This window comes from Xyrauchen texanus, chromosome 31 (assembly GCF_025860055.1).
Source record: "Xyrauchen texanus isolate HMW12.3.18 chromosome 31, RBS_HiC_50CHRs, whole genome shotgun sequence".
Taxonomy (NCBI): domain Eukaryota; kingdom Metazoa; phylum Chordata; class Actinopteri; order Cypriniformes; family Catostomidae; genus Xyrauchen; species Xyrauchen texanus.
In genome coordinates this window covers 35,380,685-35,402,542 of record NC_068306.1, presented here as the reverse complement: position 1 = coordinate 35,402,542, position 21,858 = coordinate 35,380,685, and the positions used below count along the sequence as shown (strand labels likewise).

Below are 21,858 nucleotides of genomic sequence, written 5' to 3'. Positions count from 1 at the left end.
GGTTAAAGCAAGCATCAAGGTGTCTGAGAAGAAAAGAGAGCACGAGTGGGAAGAGCGGAAAAAGCACAGACGGCAGAGGGTTGCATTAGCAGATATAGGACAAATAGACCCAGGCACATGCTACATCTGCAGCAACTGCAATAGAGCCTGCCGCTCCAAAATCGGACTGTACAGTCACAGCAGGCGCTGCAAACCAACCACAGAGACTCCTTGACGCATATTCCATTGTCTCCAGAGACAGACGGATGCCAAGAAGACAGCGTTGAGATTGCCTGCAATCATAACAAGCTCAGTCCGGTGATGCTGTGACACACTGCCCCAGATGCCAATCGATCCCACTCCAGAGTATAGGCCTTAGTGTAACGCTCATTCCTGAAAAATGCGAGTCAGACCATCACCCCTGGTGAGACAAATTGCAGCTAGTCAGTGAAGAGCACTTTTTGCCAGTCCTGTCTGGTCCAGCGAAGGTGGGTTTGTGCCCATAGGCGATGTTGTTTCCAGTGATGTCTGGTAAGGACCTGCCTTACAAATGGCCTACAAGCCCTCAGTCCATATATACATATATATACTTAGGAAAACGAACATGTACAATCTTGGCCCCTAATAACAGTGCTGATAAAGCAAGTGCAGATATCAAGATTTTCAGTAAATAATAACTTAAATTTGTATTTCACACAAAGCTGTCTCCAGTCCCCATTCCTTGCCATTTCATGATTTAAAAAAAAATGACAAGCACATTCTCTATAATTATTTTTATAATGTTTTGCAGAAGAATGTCGTACAGGTTTAGAATGACATGAGGGTTACTTATTAATGACAGTATTTTCATTTTTGGGTGAACCATCTCTCTAATAAAAGATTTTTCTTCCGACAGCATCAAGAGTAATTTTCTTCTCTGAGCTCATGATCTGCCAGGACTGGATTTAGACTGGGCTTGAAAGAGAGGCAATAGGAGGCCTTGGCAGCTGTAGTCCATACTTGGCCCAGTGCCTCTACCCCAGCCAGGCCCTGTAACTAACACGCACCCACGATTTTCAGTAATGTCTATGTGGTGAATAGTATCTGACCTGGGATTGAATTGTGAAGAGCATTAATTTTGTCCAGCTCTCATTTCTGGGACAGGTGCTAAAGGCATTTGTTTTCTGGTCTTGCGTATTAAGAGATTTCTTTGTCTGAGGCCAAACAAACCTTAGTAAAATACTGTACGTTGGATATGCTGTTAAAAGGAATAGTTCATCCAAAAATTATATTGTGTATATATTGTCATTATTTACCCACTGTAATGAAGACTCAGGTGAGTTGGGATCCATAAGCGGTTTATTTAATGAGGAATACTCAGGTCGTACAGGCAGGGTCGAGCAACAGGCAGACAGAGATATTGTAGATAGGCAGAGTCGAGATAAGAGCAGGCAGAGGATCAGGGCAGGCAGCAAAACAGCGATAATCAAAGACAGGCAAAGATATTAACAGGGCAGGTGGCAAACAAACGTGGTCGAGGAAACAAAGCAAGGTTGGTACACGGTATATCAAAAGTTCAGACAGGATAACGCTCGGTAATGTAACCGGAGCAAACAAGACTTCGCAATGACGGAGTAAACAGACATGATTTAATTAGGGTAGAGACAACAAGGAACAGCTGTAGCATAATCAGACCAGGTATACAGGCTTATGCGGGCTTTGAGGTCAATACTCCGGTGAATCCGATCTCTGGTGGCCGAAGGAGGAGGCGCATTCCCCGGAGTTCATGAAACCCACCCTTATGTCTTTCCAAACCTGTGTGCTGTAATTCTTTTTCAAGGAACAAAAGGAGAACTTTTAAAGAATACAGATATATATCGAGCATATTCTGCGGAAAGGGAAAGACACACAGTGGCTTCACATCATATGTCCTATGACAGATAGGTTTAAATATGCTTTAAGAGAAGGTTAAGAGAATGCAGAGTGAGACTATTTTATCATTCACATTTGGCTGGACAATTAAAAAACTTTGAAGCCAGTTTTCTCAGTATTATTGTTGGCTTTCTCAGTTACTACATTTTGGCTTTTTAGGGCAGCATATACAGCACAATACATTTCTGGCAAGGCAATTACAATGCCCTCTTTTGAGGTCATGTCTCATAGTACTGGGTAGATTACTTCTGAAATGTAATTCAATACTTTAATTGTAATTAGTAACAATATGTCAGATTATTTTTATGTGTAACCTAGTCTGATTACTTTTGGATTACTCATTGCAAGTTTTGATAAAATCAATCATTTTAAATGTATTTAATCCCAATTAACACTTTTTGTCATTGTACATTTGTAAACAAAAAGCATCAAATCAAACAGAAACTTCCTATTTACAAGTTGCAGAGTAAAACAATGTGGTTAAAGGGCCAATTTACCCAAAAATGAAAATTCCCCTCATTTACTCATCCCAGATGTGTATGGCATTTTTTCTTCTGCAGAACACAAATGAAGATTTTTGGAAGAATATTTCAGTTCTGTAGGTCCATACAGTGCTAGTGAATGGGTGGCAATATTTTGAAGCTCCAAAAAGCACTCAAAGGCAGCATAAAAGTACTACAAACATCTCCAGTAATTAAATCCATGTCTTCAGAAACTATATGATAGGTTGGGTGAGAAACAGGTTAATATTAAAGTCCTTTTTTTACTATAAATTCTCCTCCCTGCTCAGTCAATCCTCCACTTTATCTTTCACATTCTTCTTCCTATGCTTTTGGCTATTCACATTCTTCATGCATATCGCCCCCTACTGGTCAAGGAGAACAATATCAAGCAAAAAATGACTTAAATATTTAACTGTTTCTCACCCACACCTATAATATCACTTCTGAATATCTGGATTAAAACATTGGAGTCATATGGATTACATTTATGATGCTTGTTTGTGCATTTTGGAGCATAAAACCTTTAGCACCCACTCACTTGTGTTGCATGGACCAACAGAGCTTAAATATTCTTCTAAAAATCTTTGTTTTGTCATCTGGGATGTCAATGAGAGTATTTTTATTTTTGGGTGAATTAAATCGGTCCAAAAACATGACACTATGTTACCGAAGATAGAAGATAATGAGAATGTGCTGCATTTTTAATAGAATTTAAGTTATTTAGTAAATTAAGAATATGGATTGGACAATTTATTATCCAGCTTTGAAATCAATAATGAGAGAATGTCTATAGATAAGATCTAGTTATGTACGATATGTACCTCCTCACAATTATAAATGAGAAGGTGTGGCCTTAACCTATGACATTAGCTTTTTTGCCAGGGTGCATTCGTATGGTGCAAAAGCACAAAGTTGCATGTGAACGACACCTCTGAAAAGTTTGTTTGCAAAATTTGTTTTTACAGAAGAATGTCTAGAATTACGGATAGGTGGGTGAGGGCTTGTTTAAAACACTTGAAACATAATTTTTCTCTTTTATTTGTGGATTCATTTTGAAAGTTTATTTACAGAAATCAAATGTCCTGTGTGTATTTATGGACTGTATTAAGCACTTATAATGCAGAGTATCAATTTAATAATTATAAATTATTAAAATATTTATATTATACTATAAGTATAATATATAATTTTTATGTTTATATACATAACCTCCAAGTGCTTCTCGTTATTGGATGTACAGTCTTTTTCAATGGATAACATTTTTTTAAAGGCAAAGATTGTATTGCTTAGTTATTTCAAATGTTCAAATACATGCTTGACCCCCTTTATACAGGTACAGTATATCAATACATTTTTCACTATTTGACTTTCAGGGATTTCTGCAGTAGAAAGACACTCCGTAAGAGGCTTGCGTTCTCCAGTGAAATCTCCAGGGCCAAAACAGGGCAGCCCCATCAGCGCTCCTTTCACGCCCATTCCTGGACTACAGAAGCTGCCCCAGTGCACGCACTGTGCCAATGGCATTGTGTAAGTGTGTCAAACAGTGCTGCTTATCAATTTGTCTAATGTTTGAAAAAACAGCGTTTGAACCATTTATTGTAAGTACCAGTTCAGTTGATCCAGTTGAACTAGTTTCAATGGCTATTGTAACACTCTTACTTAAATAAAGATTTTAACAGCACATGCTACCAACATACAGTTGGTACAATATGTAATTATCGAATGAAACTAGACCTTCTGCAACATGTGGCCACACCCCTTTGCACCGGTGATCCAGGTTAGAGGGTTACTGATATATCTGTTTTGCCGATTAATCGCCACCGATAACAGATTTCTGGAACTATCGGTTATCTGTAAAAATCCACACCGTTAGTTTTTCCCTGTTGCGTGCGTCCAGTGCTGGAGCGGCTGGGAAGGGTCCGCTGTCGTTTACAGTATAAGAGCAGCCTCTGGTGGCAAAATAAAAACTATCACTTCACTGATGCCTTGTGGTGTTTGTTTTGATATGTGAGACTACACACTGCATGGAGTGGAACACTTCAGATGCGGCTTTAAAACATCAACAACTAAAAGATATGTATACAGTACACTACAGTACACATTGTCATATCATATAAAGTAATTAATTTGTTTACTAGATCTGCTACATTAGTAGAGAACAGCATTATGTTTACCGACAAGGCTGAGAGGACACTAACATTAAAGCTAACCTCAAGCGGTTAGAACAATGTGACAAAAATACACGCAAGTCCTACCCAAATGTTTAAATGTCACGTTTGTTACCATCTATTACCATCAGTTTGCATTAGTTTATATCCAGCTGTTCACGTTTATGTATTTGTTAGCCAGCTAAGTTGCATATTAAAAGCTAGTGATGTGAGAAAGCACATTAATATCTTCAGGCAGCCGAAAGACATGTAAACAAATCAGAAATGCATCTGATTTCAATTCGATTTTTTTATCCTCACTGTAATACGATGACTTCAGATTGATCCCATTCTTGCACTAAAAAGGCTATACACAGTGCTACAAATGCAGTTTAACAAAAAGCAGGTGTCTCAATATGCTTTTAAAGTTCTTTTTAATTAGAAATATCATCTAAAAAACAGCGCTCTTGCACAAGACACTGATTAAACAAAAACAAAGTCAAACAAAGACGTTCATCTAGAGTGCGTTTACATAGAAAAAAACATTTATGGTTGCAAAAGCGTTCGGTGTGAACAGTCTCTTACTGTTGGTGGAGGTCTTTGGCCATTGCATCTTGCTCTCTTATAAGCATTTTTCAGATTAAGTGATGAGTTGTTTAAATGCTTTATCAGGAAAGATGTTCAACTTTGAAATGTCTCAAGATTCTTGCATTCGGTTTCAGTCTGTTGTGTTCTGTCTGTTTGAACAGCCCCTGGCATGTGCTCATAGTCTGAGCCGCTGCACCACCGTGTTCAGCCAAATACCACTGATATCTGGGAATTTTGCTACTCTACATACTGATTATAAAACAATGTGGTATTTTGCTGTTATTATGAGTAGTAGGAATCAGTGCAAATGTAACACCTTGTGAACTGTCTATTGAAGCATTTTCCCCCCTCAATTAACTTTTGACTTAACATTGTCAATGTTATGGACCGACTAAAACTTTTATGCACATTAGTTGAAAATGTAATGCTCTTTTTTTAAAAGCCAGGATAGGAATGTTCTATGCAATAATATAATGGTGCTGAATGGTTTATGTATTTATTGTGCCCTCTTGTGTACCAAGGAAACAACAAATTAAAAAGCAACTAACTTTAAAATTTGAATATTACTTCATATATATTCATATTTATATATTTATTCCATTTAAAAAAGTACAATACATTTTCATGGTTCAGTCAATACTGTTTATTTTTGTAATAAATTTTAGCACTACTTTGAGTATTATTTTTTCATTCAGTTTAAAATGTAAAAACTGTCGGTTGATTAATCGGTTATCAGCAGGTACTGTCCAACTTAGTTATCGGTATCTGTAAAACTCTAATCCAGGTATTTGTTACGATCCCATGTTGTCTGCCCCGTGTTTTCTGTTTCACTCGTCACTGATCACGCTCCATGTCACGTTTTCCTTGTTGTCCGCCCCGTGTTTCACTGTCCTTGTCTAAAAACTACAATTCCCACAATTCCCGGCCTCCCTCACTGCCTGCACTCATCATTGTTCTCACCTGTGTCTCGTTCAGTCCTCATTGTGTCTGTGTATTTAAACCCTGGTTCTTTGTTTAGTGACTGTCGATCGTTATATGTAGATGTATGCCTGTTCCTGTAGGTGTTTTGACCCTGTGCCTCAGTCGTGTTCATGTTTACTCTTGTTTAGATTTCAGTTTCCCATCGTGGATGTTTGTTTTGTTCCAGTGTCTACCTGTCATTTGTATTCATTTATAGTTTCATTAAAACATTAGCCGCACCTGGATCCAGCCCTCTTGTCTTCCCTTCTTCAATCCATAACAGAACGATTGACCAACTATGGATACAGCGGTCCAACGAGCGAACTTCCGGCTGCTCAGTCTGAAACAGGGGGACCGACCGGTGGAGGACCACATTGGCGACTTTCTTGAGCTGGCCAACGTCTCTGACTTCCCGGACTCTGCCCTGACGGTCTTCTTCAGGGGCAATCTTAACGCCTCACTAAGGGAGCGGTTGCCACCGGCAACGCGAGAGTGGACTCTTTGCAGCTTCATGGAGGTGACTTTGCGGGTCTGCGGTTCGCCGTTGACCGTGGGCCTCGCTGAGGAGGACCCTACCTCTCCTCCCTCAGTGGTGACTCTCCAGTCACCTTCCACGCCAGTCGCCTTCCACGAGCCAGCGCGGTCCACTTCGTCTGCCCGGAGGAGGAAGAGAAGACAGGCTTCCGCCTCCCAGCTATCGCCTGCCCCGGTCTGAGAGCCAGTGCCCACGCCAGCCACGGTCAGCGAGCCTGAGCCTACGTCAGCCACGGTCAGCGAGCCTGGAACCCCAAACTTCAGTGAGCCAGTGCCAGAAGACTCATACGTCAGTGAGCCAGCGCCTGTAGCCTCGAACGTCCCTGAGCCAGCGCCTGTAGCCATGACCGTCCCAGAGCCAGCGCCAGTAGCCATGACCGTCCCAGAGCCAGCGCCAGTAGCCATGACCGTCCAAGAGCCAGCGCCAGTAGCCATGACCGTCCAAGAGCCAACGCCCCTCGAGCCTTTCAAGGCTCCGCCTCTCAAGTCTCATGAGTCTTGCAGGGCTTCGCCTCTCAAGTCTCTCGAGTCTTCCAAGGCTCCTCCTCCCGAGCCTCCCAGGGCTCTGCCTCTCAAGTCTCTCGAGCCTCCCGAGCCTTCCAGGGCTCCGCCTCCCGAGCCTCTCGAGCCTCCCAGGGCTCCACCTATCGAGCCTTCCAGGGCTCCGCCTCTCGAGCCTTCCAGGGCTCCACATCTCGAGCCTCCTAGGGCTCCGCTCCTCAAGTCTCTCGAGCCTTCCAGGCAGAGTCCTGCAACGGGTCGCGTACCCGCGGGTACCCGCATAAAAGTGTCTAAAACGGGTGGATTGTGACATTCCTAAAATTCACGGGCGGGGATGCGGGTGGATAATGAACTCCTTGCGGGCGGGTAGTAGCGGATGAAAAATATGTGCAATATTTGTGTCTAAATTACCATTACACATTCGCAACAATGATATGACCTTTGGACCCATTACATCACCACTGCGACAGTGCGACTTTCGTTGATGCTTCTCGTAGCCTAGTTGGAGCGTTGCAGGAGTAGCTATGGATGAAGTAAAAGTAAAGTTGGTGAGCGGAGTATATAAAATTGTTGACAACGAGTCTTTAAAGGCAAAATCGGATGTGTGGAGAAAGTGTGGTGTAATACGTGATCAGGAAAATAACATCATTAGCGGATTTGCGGCTTGCAAAACATGCCATAAAGTTTTGGCGTTTGATAGCCGGAAGCTGGGCACGTAGGAAGCATGTCGAGACTTGCAGGAGCACAGCAGGGGTTTCCAGTGCTACAGGTATTTTGCCAAAGGGTACAAACCTCCAAGAGGGGAAGACAAGGAGGCGATAACACAATTTTTTTCTTGTTCTTTTTTTAAATTTTTTATTAATGGGTCTATTTGCGTTATCAGGTTCCATAGCCTATTTAGGTGCCGATGTAGGCTACTTGAATGGCGCAAAACAAAGCGCACTTTAGCCTGTTTCATTTGCCCATTCATGAGGCTATTGTGATGTTGAGAGAGGTGCGAGATAAAAAATAAATCACTTTAATTGGAATGATTTTAGTGTGTGTGAGTTATCGCGGGCACGGGTCAAATATTAACGGGTCTGGGCGGGTGCAGATTTAATTTTGATATTATCACGGGTGACGGGTCGGATCTGGTGCTGAACTTTGCGGGTACGGGCGGGGGCGGGTCTCCAAAAATGGACCCGTGCAGGACTCTGCTTCCAGGGCTCCGCCTCTCAAGTCTCTCGAGCCTTCCAGGGCTCCGCCTCTCAAGCCTCTCAAGCCTTCCAGGGCTTCGCCTCTCGAGCCTCCCAGGGCTCTGCCTCTCGAGCTTCCCGAGCCTCCCAGGGCTCTGCCTCTCGAGCTTCCCGAGCCTCCCAGGGCTCTGCCTCTCGAACCTTTCAGAACTCCGCCTCTCGAGCCTTCCAGGGCTCCGCCTCTCAAGACTCGAGCCTCCCAGGGCTCCGCCCCTCAAGTCACTCGAGTCTTCTAGGGCTCCGCCCCTCAAGCCTTCCAGGGCTCCGCCTCTCAAGCCTCTCGGGCCCTCCAGGGCTCCGCCTCTCAAGCCTCTTGAAACTTCCAGGGCTCCGCCTCCAGAGCCTCTCAAGTCTTCCACGGCTCCGCCTCCCGAGCCTCCTACGGCCCTTCTCCCCAAGCCTCCTACGGCTCTGCCTCCCGAGCCTCCTGCGGCTCCACCTCCAGAGCCTCCTGCGGCTCTGCCTCCTGAGCCTCCAGAGCTTTCCATGGTTCTGCCTCCCACAGCTCTGCCTCCTGAGGCCCCTGAGCCTCCCTCAGCTCCGCCTCCTGAGGCCCATGAGCCTCCCTCAGCTCCGCCTCCTGAGGCCCCTGAGCCTCCCTCAGCTCCGCCTCCTGAGTCTTCTACGGCTCTGCCTCCAAAGTCCTCCTTGGCTCCGCCCACCACGGTTCCGCCTCCTGGTCCACCCAAGGCCTTACCACCTGAGTCTGCCACGGCTCAACCTGCCTCTGCTCCGCCCACAGTGTCTCCCACGGCTCTGCCTGCCTCTGCTCCGCCCCCAGGGTCTCCTGCGGCCTTGCCTACGCCTCCTTCGGCGCCGCCACCCAAGTCTTCGACTGCTCTGCCTCAGAAATCCTCCTTGGCTCCGCGGCTCCCCTAGTGGCCACTCCTCCTCCCAGGCCCCCTGAACCAGCCCTTGCCCTATGGCCACCTCCTAGGCCACCTAAACCTGTCCCTGCCCTATGGCCACCTCCTAGGCCACCTAAACCTGTCCCTGTCCTGTGGCCACCTCCCAGACCTCCTGAACCGGTCCTTGCCTTGTGGCCACCTCCCTGGCCTCCTAAACCTGTTCCTACCCGGTGGAGGCTCCCCAGGCCACCTGACTCTGGCCCCGTCTCACAACCCCATAGACTGTCTGCCTGCCCTCTCGTCCTCCCTGGTCTACCTGTCGGCCCCTTGCGCCTCCGTGGACTGCCTGTCTGCCCTCTTGGCCTCCCTGGTCTGCCTGTCTGCCCCTTGTGCCCCGGTGGACTGCCTAATTGCCCCTTTTGCCCCCATGGACTGCCTAATTGTCCCTTGTGCCTCCTTGGACTGTCTCTGTGCCCCCTTTCGTCTGTCTGTTTTCTCCCCGGGTCTACCCCCTCACTCCTTGGTCATTTTTTGTTTTTGTGGGTCTTTCCCCTCTAGGACCGTCTGGAATTCGGTCCTTTTGAGGGGGGCCTATGTTACGATCCTGTGTTGTCTGTCCCGTGTTTTCTGTTTCACTCGTCACTGATCACGCTCCATGTCACGTTTTCCTTGTTGTCCGCCCCGTGTTTCACTGTCCTTGTCTAAAAACTACAATTCCCACAATTCCCGGCCTCCCTCACTGCCTGCACTCATCATTGTTCTCACCTGTGTCTCGTTCAGTCCTCATTGTGTCTGTGTATTTAAACCCTGGTTCTTTGTTTAGTGACTGTCGATCGTTATATGTAGATGTATACCTGTTCCTGTATGTGTTTTGACCCTGTGCCTCAGTCGTGTTCATGTTTGCTCTTGTTTAGATTTCAGTTTCCCATCGTGGATGTTTGTTTTGTTCCAGTGTCTACTTGTCATTTGTATTCATTTATAGTTTCATTAAAACATTAGCCGCACTTGGATCCAGCCCTCTTGTCTTCCCTTCTTCAATCCATAACAGTATTAATGTAAATAACTTTTTTACCATCTGCACATTCCCCCAGGACACAAGTTCTCAGTTGTTCCCCTAATGCTCTTTAAGTAAACAGTGATGTCATATGATAAGAAACTTCTACAAAAGAGTGAAACAATGTATTTTTTGTAATAGTTTGAATCAGCTGCAGTAAACAGAGGTAAAGTGCAGCAATGACAATATAATTATAATATATAATAAATTGTAATGAATGCTGTAATATACAGTGCCTTCAAATGTAAAATTAATTTTGAGAAACGTTCTAGCATAGTTTTTTTGGAGATAACTCTTGCTTTTTCATTAAGCATTATTAGTTCAAAAGACTTACATTTATATCCTGTCCTCTGAGCAACACCAAAAACTTCACTATAAATTATATCAAAACCTCCTCCTCGACCCATCAGACGAGTCTCATGTTTATAACAATAACCTGGGGGAGTAGATACATTTAAACTAATATATTCATCCAGTTTAAGCCAGGATTCAGTCAAACAGTGCGCATGCAAACTATGATCTGTAATAATTGAATTTACAGTTAGTGCTTTGGTAGAAAGAGATCTAAAGTTTAGTAGCCCTACCTTCATATGATGTTTATCTTTCATTTTAATTTTTTCAAGTTTTCCCTTAATTTTTTTTCTAAATTATTTATTGAGAGTTTTGTGTTTGGAAGTTGGCGAACAGACACAGTTCTCTATATGATATCTAGTGTAATGTTTCAAGGCAGCTTGCAGATGTTTAGATTAACCAGTTTGTCTGCTTCCTGACCTGGGCTCCAGTTAGTCAAATACTATCATTATTAAGACTATGAGCCAAATTATTAGAGAGGAGAGTGGCACCTTCTCTTTAGCATGTCAGTTCTAACCCAAAAACACTTCCAAATATCTATAAATCCTATGTTATTCTCCGAACACCTCTCCGACATCCAGCCATTCAGTTGCACTAATCTACTATAAACAGGGTTGGGAGGGTTACTTTTGAAATGTATTCCACTACAGATTACAGAATACATGCAGTAAAATGACATTTGCAACATATTCCGTTAGATTACTCATGGTCAGTAATGTATTCTAAATACTTTGGATTACTCCTTCAGCACTGGTAGATTTTTTTTCACTTGTTTTGACTATTAAAACTCTGCCAGTACAGTAAGACAAAATACACATGTTAAAAATACATTAACTGAAAAACCTAAATAGCTTATGCAGGAAGTTAAATCAAATTAATCTTGTTTTAAAGATGTTTTTATATTTTTACAGGAAAACAATACAAAAATGATTATCAAGAATACGACTTTTGCACTAATATCAAAGGTCTTACTAGAAAAAAAGGAATTATGATCCAACGTAAATTTTCTTGATAAAAAAAATTATCGTGCCTTGTAGCATGTGCATGTAAAATGGCTAGAGATAACATTTTAGCTTAGCATAAAGCTGACAATTTACACAAGGTTTATTTCTATTTCTTCTGCTGCAAACTTACTTCAAACTTACTTCTCTGTCTGCTCGTATGAATGTAACACATCATAAGAAAGTGTTTCACCGCTGTTCAAATGCTCATCGCATAATTTATATGTATACATTTTCCCTATCTGTCAATCACTCGACGTTGTGTCGATGTAGTGACACTAGGGGTCGCCCTTTGGAGCCCCAAACACCTCTGATCTTTGAGAAAAGGCCAATGGAAATTGGCAAGTGGAATTTGCATGCCACTCCCCCAGACATACAGGTATAAAAGGAGCTGGCTCGCTACCACTCATTCAGTGAGCTGAATTCCTCCACCGATCCATTCACCTCTGCAAAGCTGTTGGATTTACGGTGGATTACAGCGGTTTCTCCCCTCTTGCACCGGTGGAGTGCAGAGAACACCACTGGGCGCTTCAGCAGTCTAAAAGAGTGTATTCTTCCTCTAAAAGAGTATATATTCTCCCTCTAAAAGAGAGCAGGTCTCCAGGCGAGTTTTCGTCATGATAGTCTCCTCCAAGTTTGGCTGGGGTGCCGTGTGCAACGTGCACACGCCGGTTCCTGGACTGGTCCGCGACTGCATTGGCACATCAACTGTCTCGAGTTGCTGGCAGTGTTGCTCGCCCTGCAGAGGCTTTGACCATTGATCCAGGGCAAGTACGTGATGGCAGTGTACATCAACCGCCAAGGTGCAGTGCACACTCGTCGCATGTCGTGACTCACCCGCCGTCTTCTCCGTTGGAGTCAGCAGCAGCTCAAGTCGTTGCAAGCCACTCACTTGGCAGACGCACTGTCATGGTAGGTCACGCTCAGGGGAGAGTGGAGACTCCACCCCCATGTGGTCCAGATGGTTTGGAGTCGATTCGGTCAAGAGCAGGTAGACCTGTTCGCTTCCCGGGAATTGTCCCACTGCCCGCTCTGATACGCCCAGACGCACAGCTGGCCCCGGGGCTACGTAAGTATGCGTTCCCCCAGTGAGCCTAGGACAAGGAGCAGGTTGTCCTAATAGCACCCTACTGGTCCACCCAGACGTGGTTCTCGGACCTCACGCCCCCTCACGACAGTCCCCCCCAACCCCCACCCACTCGGCGAATTCCCCTGAGGAGTAACTGACTATAAACCTCATCACCACAATGAGCAGAGAGGGGGCCAGAGCATATTACAGTGTGTGACTTTGTGTAGTCATTGATAAGAGTTTATAACGGCTGTGGCTCAGTTGGTAGAGTGGGTTGGCCACTAATCGCAGGGTTGGTGGTTTGAATCCCGGCCCACATGACTCCACATGCCGAAGTGTTCTTGGCCAAGACACTGAACCCCAAGTTTCTCCCAATGGCAGGCTAGCTTACATACCTTACATAGCAGCTCTGCTGCCATTGGTGTGTGTGTGTGTGTGTGTGTGTGTGTGTGGGTGAATTAGACGCAGTGTAAAGCGCTTTGAATACTGTTAAGGCTTTAAAAGGTGCTATATAAGTGCAGACCATTTACCATTTATAACATCACTTAAAGTTATAAATGCTTAATAAATTATCTGGATCAACAAATCAAAAACATAAAATGCCCTTGAGATTTATTTCACATTCCAGCAAAAATAGACTATTATAGTGAGATTAAAACAAGGGAAATTGTCATTTTGCTGCAGTTCGCTTTGTGTTTATACTGTAATGTCTTGACTCAATTGTGTTGTCACTTTCCTTGTCACGTTGATGTCAAATGAATGGTGCTACTCCAACTTCTGTTCCAACTTACCTAGTCCTAGTTACCTAAAGTCAAAAACACTTCAAGTCTTCATGCTCATTCACAGCATATATCAGTGTTTCCCAACCTTTTTTCTGCCATGGCACACTTTTTATGACTAAAAAATGCTACGACACACCACTATCCCACACTGGCTAACAATCGTCAATATTTTTCCTTTTCAAGAACTTGTCCATGTTTTCTGTCCATCTTAGTAGCATAATGTTTGAAATTCGGCTATGCAACAAAAAAAAAAGTCACAATCAGTGCTTGCGTTAGTCTTGCTCATCATCCGTCATATTGATGGACAGGGTTGTAAAAATTCCGTCATAATCTATTATTACCCATCATTTTAATTTTCATATTTTAATGATAATACAACATTTAATAGCTTTTATTTTCATTCACGTTTTCATTTTTAATCATGAACTTACAGGACGATCATATAGCAGATTATGCATTTATTTATTTATGAAGAGAACAGATGAATAACAGAGACACCACATGAAGCAGATGATTGTTTTTTCCCATGCTGTGACAGCGGAAGCCACTAAAACACGACATATGATCAACACAATATTACAAAAAACAAATATGATCATATGAAAAACTGAACAGAACTCAATCGACAACTCAAACCTTCCTCCTTTTCCGCATCGATTTAAACTGGGTGCTCGCCTGTGCGTAATCAATCGCATCAAGGGAGACTGATGCTGAGGCAATTGTCATTAGATTTTTTGTCTTTGCCTCAGACAGACAACTTCTCTTGGCAGTTTTAATTTGGTTCTGGAGGCTGAACCCAGCGTCAAGCGCCGCATCGCCCTCCACATGACAAGAGTTGCAGAAAGCGTCACAGGGGTGATTTTACGAGTTTGCCACGTAAAAAAGCGTGAGGTGTGCACAATAAACATTGAAAATGTGTTTTGGAAGAGAGAAAAAAGCTTTAACCAATAAAGACATTATTGGTGAAGCAAAAACGTGTGTGAAAAACACTTTGGTGTGTTGTTACTTCATAGATTCAATGTATTCTGCAGCGCTGACACGAGTCATGTGAGAGACCCTTAACGCGTATAAACATCACTCACTTTTGCACATTAATCATTGTTCTTCACAATCACAAAAGTGATTGATTATGGCTTCAAAAGGAGTTTGGATCCCTGAAATTATGAATAATTTTTTTCATGCATTTATTTATTTTGTGCAATTTGATAATTTTCCACGGCACACCTGACAATCTTTCACGACACACAAGTGTTGGGAAACACTGGTATATATCATATCTGTTGAAGGTCAATATCAGGGTCTGTTGAATTCTTGATTCTAATTGGTTGATGGACGTTCTAAGGCATGCAATTCTTTTTCAAGTAAATGCACTGCTATGAAGTAGTTCCAGGTCTTGTCCGCATAACAGTTCCACATCACTTTGCCAAATTATTTTCGTTATTTCAAAGAGCTCTACAGGCTACCACAACAAAATAACAAAATAAAACAAAGACATTGGTTAAGTGCATTTGATAAGAATGACCATGTCTATAATATCCTACATTTTTTTACATTTCTCGCTCTTGCTCTCGTCTCTCACACACACACACACACACACACACACACTGGTGTAGAATTGGGGGAGACGGTGGCACACGTGAAGGGGGTGATTTTTTTCTGAAACATTAACCCTAATGCTTATTCTGAATGTTTTATATGATACTGTGTATAAATATTTAAGAGTATGCATTGAATTAGTGATGACATGATTATAAGGGTTTACCGCAATTAAAAATATCACAGTTAATTTAACCATAAGAATTTAGAATCCACAGTTAAAAACCGTGAAATGCTTTAATTACACATGGCAAAAATATTTTATAATGTATAAATATATAATATAAAAGAGTATTTTGTAAGATTTTGTAAGCCTAAATGGGAAAACACTTTGTGGGTAACCATAGCTGTTGCTATGGTTATGGAAGGCGGCCATGTGGTGTTTGGCCAGGTGTCACAAACTGAATGTGAACTTTCAATTTACATGAAACTGAAGCTTAAACACACACAAACTCCTAAATATAACAGAGGAATTCAATATACCAGATTCATATCCATCATAAAAGCGACTTAAATCGGCTGTTTGGCAGCATTTAAATGGCAAGATGATGGATGTAAAACAAGCAGACAATTCTTAGAAAGACACATTCTACAAATGGGACAGGATGCTCCACTAATTGTCTAACAACAAACTAGTATGTTTAATATTTTTAGCTGTGGGGATTTTAAAGTGATGAATTAAAATATGCTACTTTTTGTAATGTTTAAGTTAATGTTTAAGAAAATGTGCATATAATTGTAAAACCGGTTAACCACGATTTCATTCTCAGATGATAATCTAACCATCAAAATCTCACACCGAGGCATCCCTACATTGAATATACTTTTTCTTTTATTTATCTGTTCATTAATTTGAACTTTTATTATCCATTATGTTATAATGAATTGACACACCCTCCACACACACACACACACACACACACACACACACACACACACACACACACACTCACACGCTACTAGCAATGAAGGATATATACACTTGATCAATACAACAGTTTCTATATCATCTGAAATATCTGTGGGAAACTCATTAATGTTTCATGTGTACATTTTACATTAAGGTACATTTTCTTAGTCTACTAATGTTGAATAGGTGTTATTAAACATTTATAATGTCTGAGGTAAAACGACTCACTAGTTAGCATCTTCTTAAATGAATAGTTATGAAAAAATTTAAATTCTCATCACCCTCATGCCATGCCAGATATGCATGACATTCTTCTGAAGATGAACAAATGAAGATTTTTAGAAGAATATTTCAGCTCTGTAGGTCCATACCATGCAAGTGAATGGTGACCAGAACTCAGAAGCTCCAAAAGCACATAAATACAGCATAAAAGTAATCCATATGATTCCAGTGGTTCAAGTCATGTCTTCAGAAGTCCTTTTTTGCTATCAATCTCTACCTTTGACCAGCCCAGACAAGTAGGTGGCTGATTGTGAAAATAATATACTATTAAATCTATCTTAAGTTATTAAATATATATAATATAAAATCTTAAATATGTATCTGTTTCTCACTCACACCTATCATATCGCTTCTGAAGACATTGATTTAATCACTGGAGTCTTATGGATTGCGTTTATGTGCTTTTTTGAGCTTCAAAGTTTTGGTCACCATTCACTTGCATTGTATGGACCAACAGAGCTGAAATATTCTTTTAAAAATCTTTGTTTGTGTTTTGCAGAAGAAAGTAAGTCACACATCTGGGATGGTATGAGGGTGAGTAAATGATGAGAGAATTCTCCTTTTTGGGTGAACTATCCCTTTAACAAGGGGGACATTAATGTTAAGTGTACCCTTTAAATAATTCTTTAGAATAAGGTAATATGATCATGTTTTGGATTAAACTATGTGTCAGCATCACTCCCAAATAACATAACAATAAGAACACTTACATGTGCTTCAAGGTAAATGAATGCCTTTAATTTAACATTAGTTTATTTACATATTGATTCCGGTCATAAAAGAGGGGATACTGTAGGAAATAAAGAGTTCACAGCACGGCCATGTTCTCCTCCTCGTCACACTCCTCCGCTGCATGATTCAGGCTGGGAAACCGACACACTCCTTTCCTGGAGGGGAGGTGTTGCCCTTCCGGCCATCCTTCTGCCGGCAGGTCTTCCCCGCCTCTCTGGAGCCCTGGGAGAGATGAGGGGAGAAGGAAAGAGCGAGGGGAGAGAGAGAGAGAGAGAGAAATAAACACTTGCTCGCCAGTCCCCAGACACGCTGTCACCTGGTCCTCAGCCACTCCTCCGCCCTCTTTGGGCGGCAGCAAGTCCTCTGACCCCTGGGAGATGGAATGGCTCCTCCCCTTCCTGGCAGAGGAACTGGCATCCACGGCTCCTCTTTATCCCTCCCCCGCTGATTGGGCTGATTCAGCACTGGCTGTCCATCGTTATGGCCCGACCACACCCTCCTCCTTATCACAGGCTATCAAAGGAGTCTTATCTGCAGTGTTTGCCTTGATTTTTATCACTTTATGATTGTTACTACATTACTTAGCAATTTCTTATAAGAAAATTGGAAGATAAAATTGCCACACTTCATTCCAGCTATCTTTTTTGTTTTAAGCATTTTTAAGCACATTTTACTGAAAATTGCACTGTATTTTGCACAATACAGAAATCTTAAATTCCTTATTATAGAACGGAGGACAGAGCTTACCAAAGGGTCAAATGGATTTAAATGCTTTCCACATTTGAAATTTCTTGGCTAATTCTGTCTGTCTGAATTTCCAAATATTACTTTAAAGTGACATTAAAGTACAAGCACAATAAGTTATAATAACTTGTATATGAGAACTGTCTTTCATATAGTCACATATATTTGTCTTTACACACACAGGGGAACCATCGTGAAGGCCAGAGACAAGCTCTATCATCCTGATTGTTTCATATGTGATGACTGTGGGCTCAATCTAAAGCAAAGAGGGTATTTCTTCATTGATGACAATCTGTATTGTGAGACCCACGCCAAGGAGCGCGTGCAGCCTCCTGAGGGTTATGATGTGGTGGCCGTGTACCCTAACTCCAAAGTGGAACTGGTGTGAACATATACCTTAACATACAGTATAACACAAACACACTCACAAGCTCTTGGGCAAGGATTCGACATGACCAACCCAGTCCTGCAATCCAGAAAGTTGAGACTGCTCCAGTTCATGTTCTGCTTTTTAACCTGCTGTGTTGTCACTGAACTCAAAAGAAGAGCTGTTTTCTAGGCCAGAAGCACTTTTTCCAATGTAAGAAAGTCAACAACATTCTTGCTGAGTGATTCTGCTGTTGTTTTAAGGAGGAAAATGGAAATGTAAGGTAACGGTGTAGAAAAATAAACCATGACCCAGATACTTTGATGAACATCTGTTCACCTAAATTCCAGTGGCACTCCAGAGATTTGTTGTTCTGAAAGATGTGATGGACTGATGTGTTCAAAAAGGCCATGAAAATGCCTCAAGCCATATGGAAAATGGAAATGGAATTCATTTATTCAGTTTGGGACATTGTGTTTATTCTTTGGCTTAGAAGTGTATTATATCATTAGCATCGGTTACCAAATCCAACTTCATATAACACAACTATGAGTTGCATTCTTGGAAGTACATAAACGCAACTGCTTCTACTTCAATGTTGGGTGTAATCTAATTACAACATAAAAGTAATTTAGTACAGTAACTAATTAAGTCAAAAGTAGTGGAACATGACATTTTAAAATCTAGTAATCAGATTACAGTTACTTGCAAATAAGTGAATTACAAGTAATTAATTAATTATGAATTAACCATTCTAATAATCTCATTACAATATTTATAGAGGTGATTTGTAGTATATACATTTTTAATAACTTGGCGCTGTTCTGTTTCATGTGTCATGTTCGGAAATGCATCATAACTGAACGCAACTAAACATTGCATTCTCAGAAGGACATGAATGCAAACACTTCTAACAGCACAAGCTTGATTTCACATGTGGTAGCATTCTGCACATACCACCTTTTATTATGTATTTCCTTCTTTCGTTTATTTAGTAAATACTCTAGCACACACTCATATGTCAACATGTTCATAGCTAGCTACGTGAAAAATAACACATTATGTTTAATGGCCTAGACCAGGGGTCGGCAACCTATGGCATGCGTGCCAGCATTGGCACGAGGAGGGGTAATCACTGGCACGCCAGCAACTGTGAGAGAGAGGAGTAGACTATTTTATTTATATAAATTTCGCTCCTGCATTCCAATCTACATCTTGATGTAATCCTTCCTCATGATCACACAGTGTGTTTTCATCAGCTGAATGACTAAACTCTATTAAAGATTGACGAGACTCGCTGCACACGCAAGCCATTCGCACAACACAAGCCCGCAGCGCTTCACATTCGGTTAATCGTGCGTAACCACCTGCTAATCGTAAATCGTCAGGTTGCACGGATGGCAGCCTACATTCCCTGTTTCATTCATTTCTTTTTGCTTTCAAAACAACACATGATGTAATAAGGAAAACACCATTATTAATCCTTGAGATTTCACATACAGGTACACCCTCATTAAACCATAGTCACACACAAAATTACATGAAATGAATAAAAGAGAAAACATAAACCCACATTGTGCTGTTCAAAAGTTTATTTAAAATATAAATTCAACCTGGAAATAAAGTTTTAGGATTTTGCAGATGTGATTCACCGAAAAGGGCTAAATAGTTGATCGGCTTGTGTTGCCCGAATGGCAGCGAGAGGTTCCTCACACTTTAGCCTCCCATTCATCTGATGAAAACAAACTGCATGATCATGAGGAAGGATTACATCAAGATGTAGATTGGAATGCAGGTATGTAAAACTTAATATAAATAAAATAGCCTGCTCCTCTCTCTGTTGCTTGTGTGCTAGAGATAACATAATTACAATGACATAATATAAGAAATATTTAATATTCCACACAATTTCGTGATCAGTAATCAAATAAGCAAATTTGTGACATTAGCTGTAACTCATTTTGTACAAAAGAACAGGTTTTCTTTCATTAAAGCACTTAAGATGCTCAGTGAAAATGTACCTGCAGTATCATGATTGTATCATAATCATCACGTTTAGCACAACTTTTTCACTCAAACTGTTATGCTGATAATATCATTTGTAATGAAAAATAAACAAATTAGAAAAATGCAAAATAGGAACATTTGGACTCACATAAATGACCCCCTTTTTTTTCTTCTTTTGGCACAGCCATTGATTGACCAGGAAAATAACAATTGGCACTCCTTGTCAAGGCTGCTGACCCCTGGCCTAGATATTTGAAGTGAACTCTATCGCCCCCTTGAATACTGATGCTCCTTACCACCAGATTAAGACGACAATGCTTGTTATATGCAATAGGACCATGGGCTTACAATGCGTTGACTAAGCAGTTGCATCTATGTTTTCACACTTCCGTAGAGTATGTTTCTGGCCTTTTTAACAGATGTAAATTATTAATATAATTTTTTTCTTTTTTTTTTAAGAGGGCTGCTTTATGTTTTATCAATGAAACCGATGACAAGAAACAAAGATTACTTAAGTAGAGATGCTTTTATTTTTATTTTTTGGGGGCTGCTTTTCTTTACCACAGAGACTGCAGAGATTTGTTGATGCTTTTGTACATTCTGTAAAAAAATAACAAATGTTAGTTTTGGTAGTTTCTTATGAATTACATAAATGTGTGCCTTTTTTAAAATTCATAACACATTGTATAACTGCCTCCTTGTACTTAGAGACATCTGTAAATAATTTGGATGCTAACAGATTGTTAGTCTTTTAAATGACAAGGAACTAAATAAATATTCACTGTCAAGGCTCTATGAAACACAAAAAGATTTTTCATGCAGAAATTTTCATCATCTTATCCATATAACAAAAGTGATCGGTGACGGATGCTGTCGAGCTACAAAAATTTGAAATAAATAAATATAATAAAAGTAAATAATATAACCAAAAGTTTACATTCAGACTCAGAATCGAATCATTATTCTCTGAGAATCTTCCCTTGCCCTTTCAAATCTTATTGATGTTTGTGCCCATTAAAATATGGCTCGTCAAGACACGTTGCACCAGGTTTAACACAGACTGATCTTACAGTGAAATCGGAAACAGTGGGTTGACTTTTGTTAAGTTGAAATCAGTCTGTGTTTACCAAAATTCGAGACACTGCCCCCACTGTCCAAAGTGGTAAGTGTTTTGGACACATGTTTGCGCTCCATTTTCCATGTATAATGTCCAAAGAGGGGTGCCAAAAGCGAGTTGTGAAGGGAGTTGTTTTCAGCTGTACAGGCTGTGATAGAGTGAAGATGAATGCATATTTTATAAACTGAACACTTTAAACCTAAACCTAACCATCAGTGGAGGAAAAAATTATATTAGAGGGGGAAATGTAACCTCTTAATCATGCTCGTTGCTGAATATGAGAACGTGATTACTTCCTGGTAATGCAGGATCTTAACCTGGGTCTCCAACGCTCCTGACACAAAGCATTTGTTGTCACACCACAGGGGAAATTAAATACACTGGAGCCAATGTAAACATTTCAGATGGAAGATGGCGCTTGTCAATAAGTCGGCACAATGTGGCCAATCCAATATGCTGACTTTCCATGTGATCAAGTTGGTTGATGCCATTGACATGACTGACAATTAACATAATTAATTGTCTTGTGTCCAATAATCAGCAAGTGATTACTGAAATTTCAATCTGTTCATCACAAAAAGCTTTTGAATGGCATCAGAAGACTTGCAAATAATAGGCATATGGGCTACTTTTATGTTTT

General features: G+C 41.3%; 1 protein-coding gene across 1 annotated transcript in view; it reads left to right on the top strand.

Annotated features, from left to right (window-relative positions):
• LOC127625239 (PDZ and LIM domain protein 4-like) overlaps nucleotides 1–20,909 on the top strand; it is an 83,561-nt gene extending 62,652 nt beyond the window's left edge. The window contains exons 6-7 of the mRNA XM_052100400.1: nucleotides 3,767–3,920; nucleotides 17,911–20,909. Coding sequence (XP_051956360.1) covers nucleotides 3,767–3,920; nucleotides 17,911–18,115 — 359 coding nt within the window. The 3' untranslated portion in view covers nucleotides 18,116–20,909. The remainder of the gene's footprint in view (nucleotides 1–3,766; nucleotides 3,921–17,910) is intronic.
• Nucleotides 20,910–21,858: the final 949 nt, after the last annotated feature.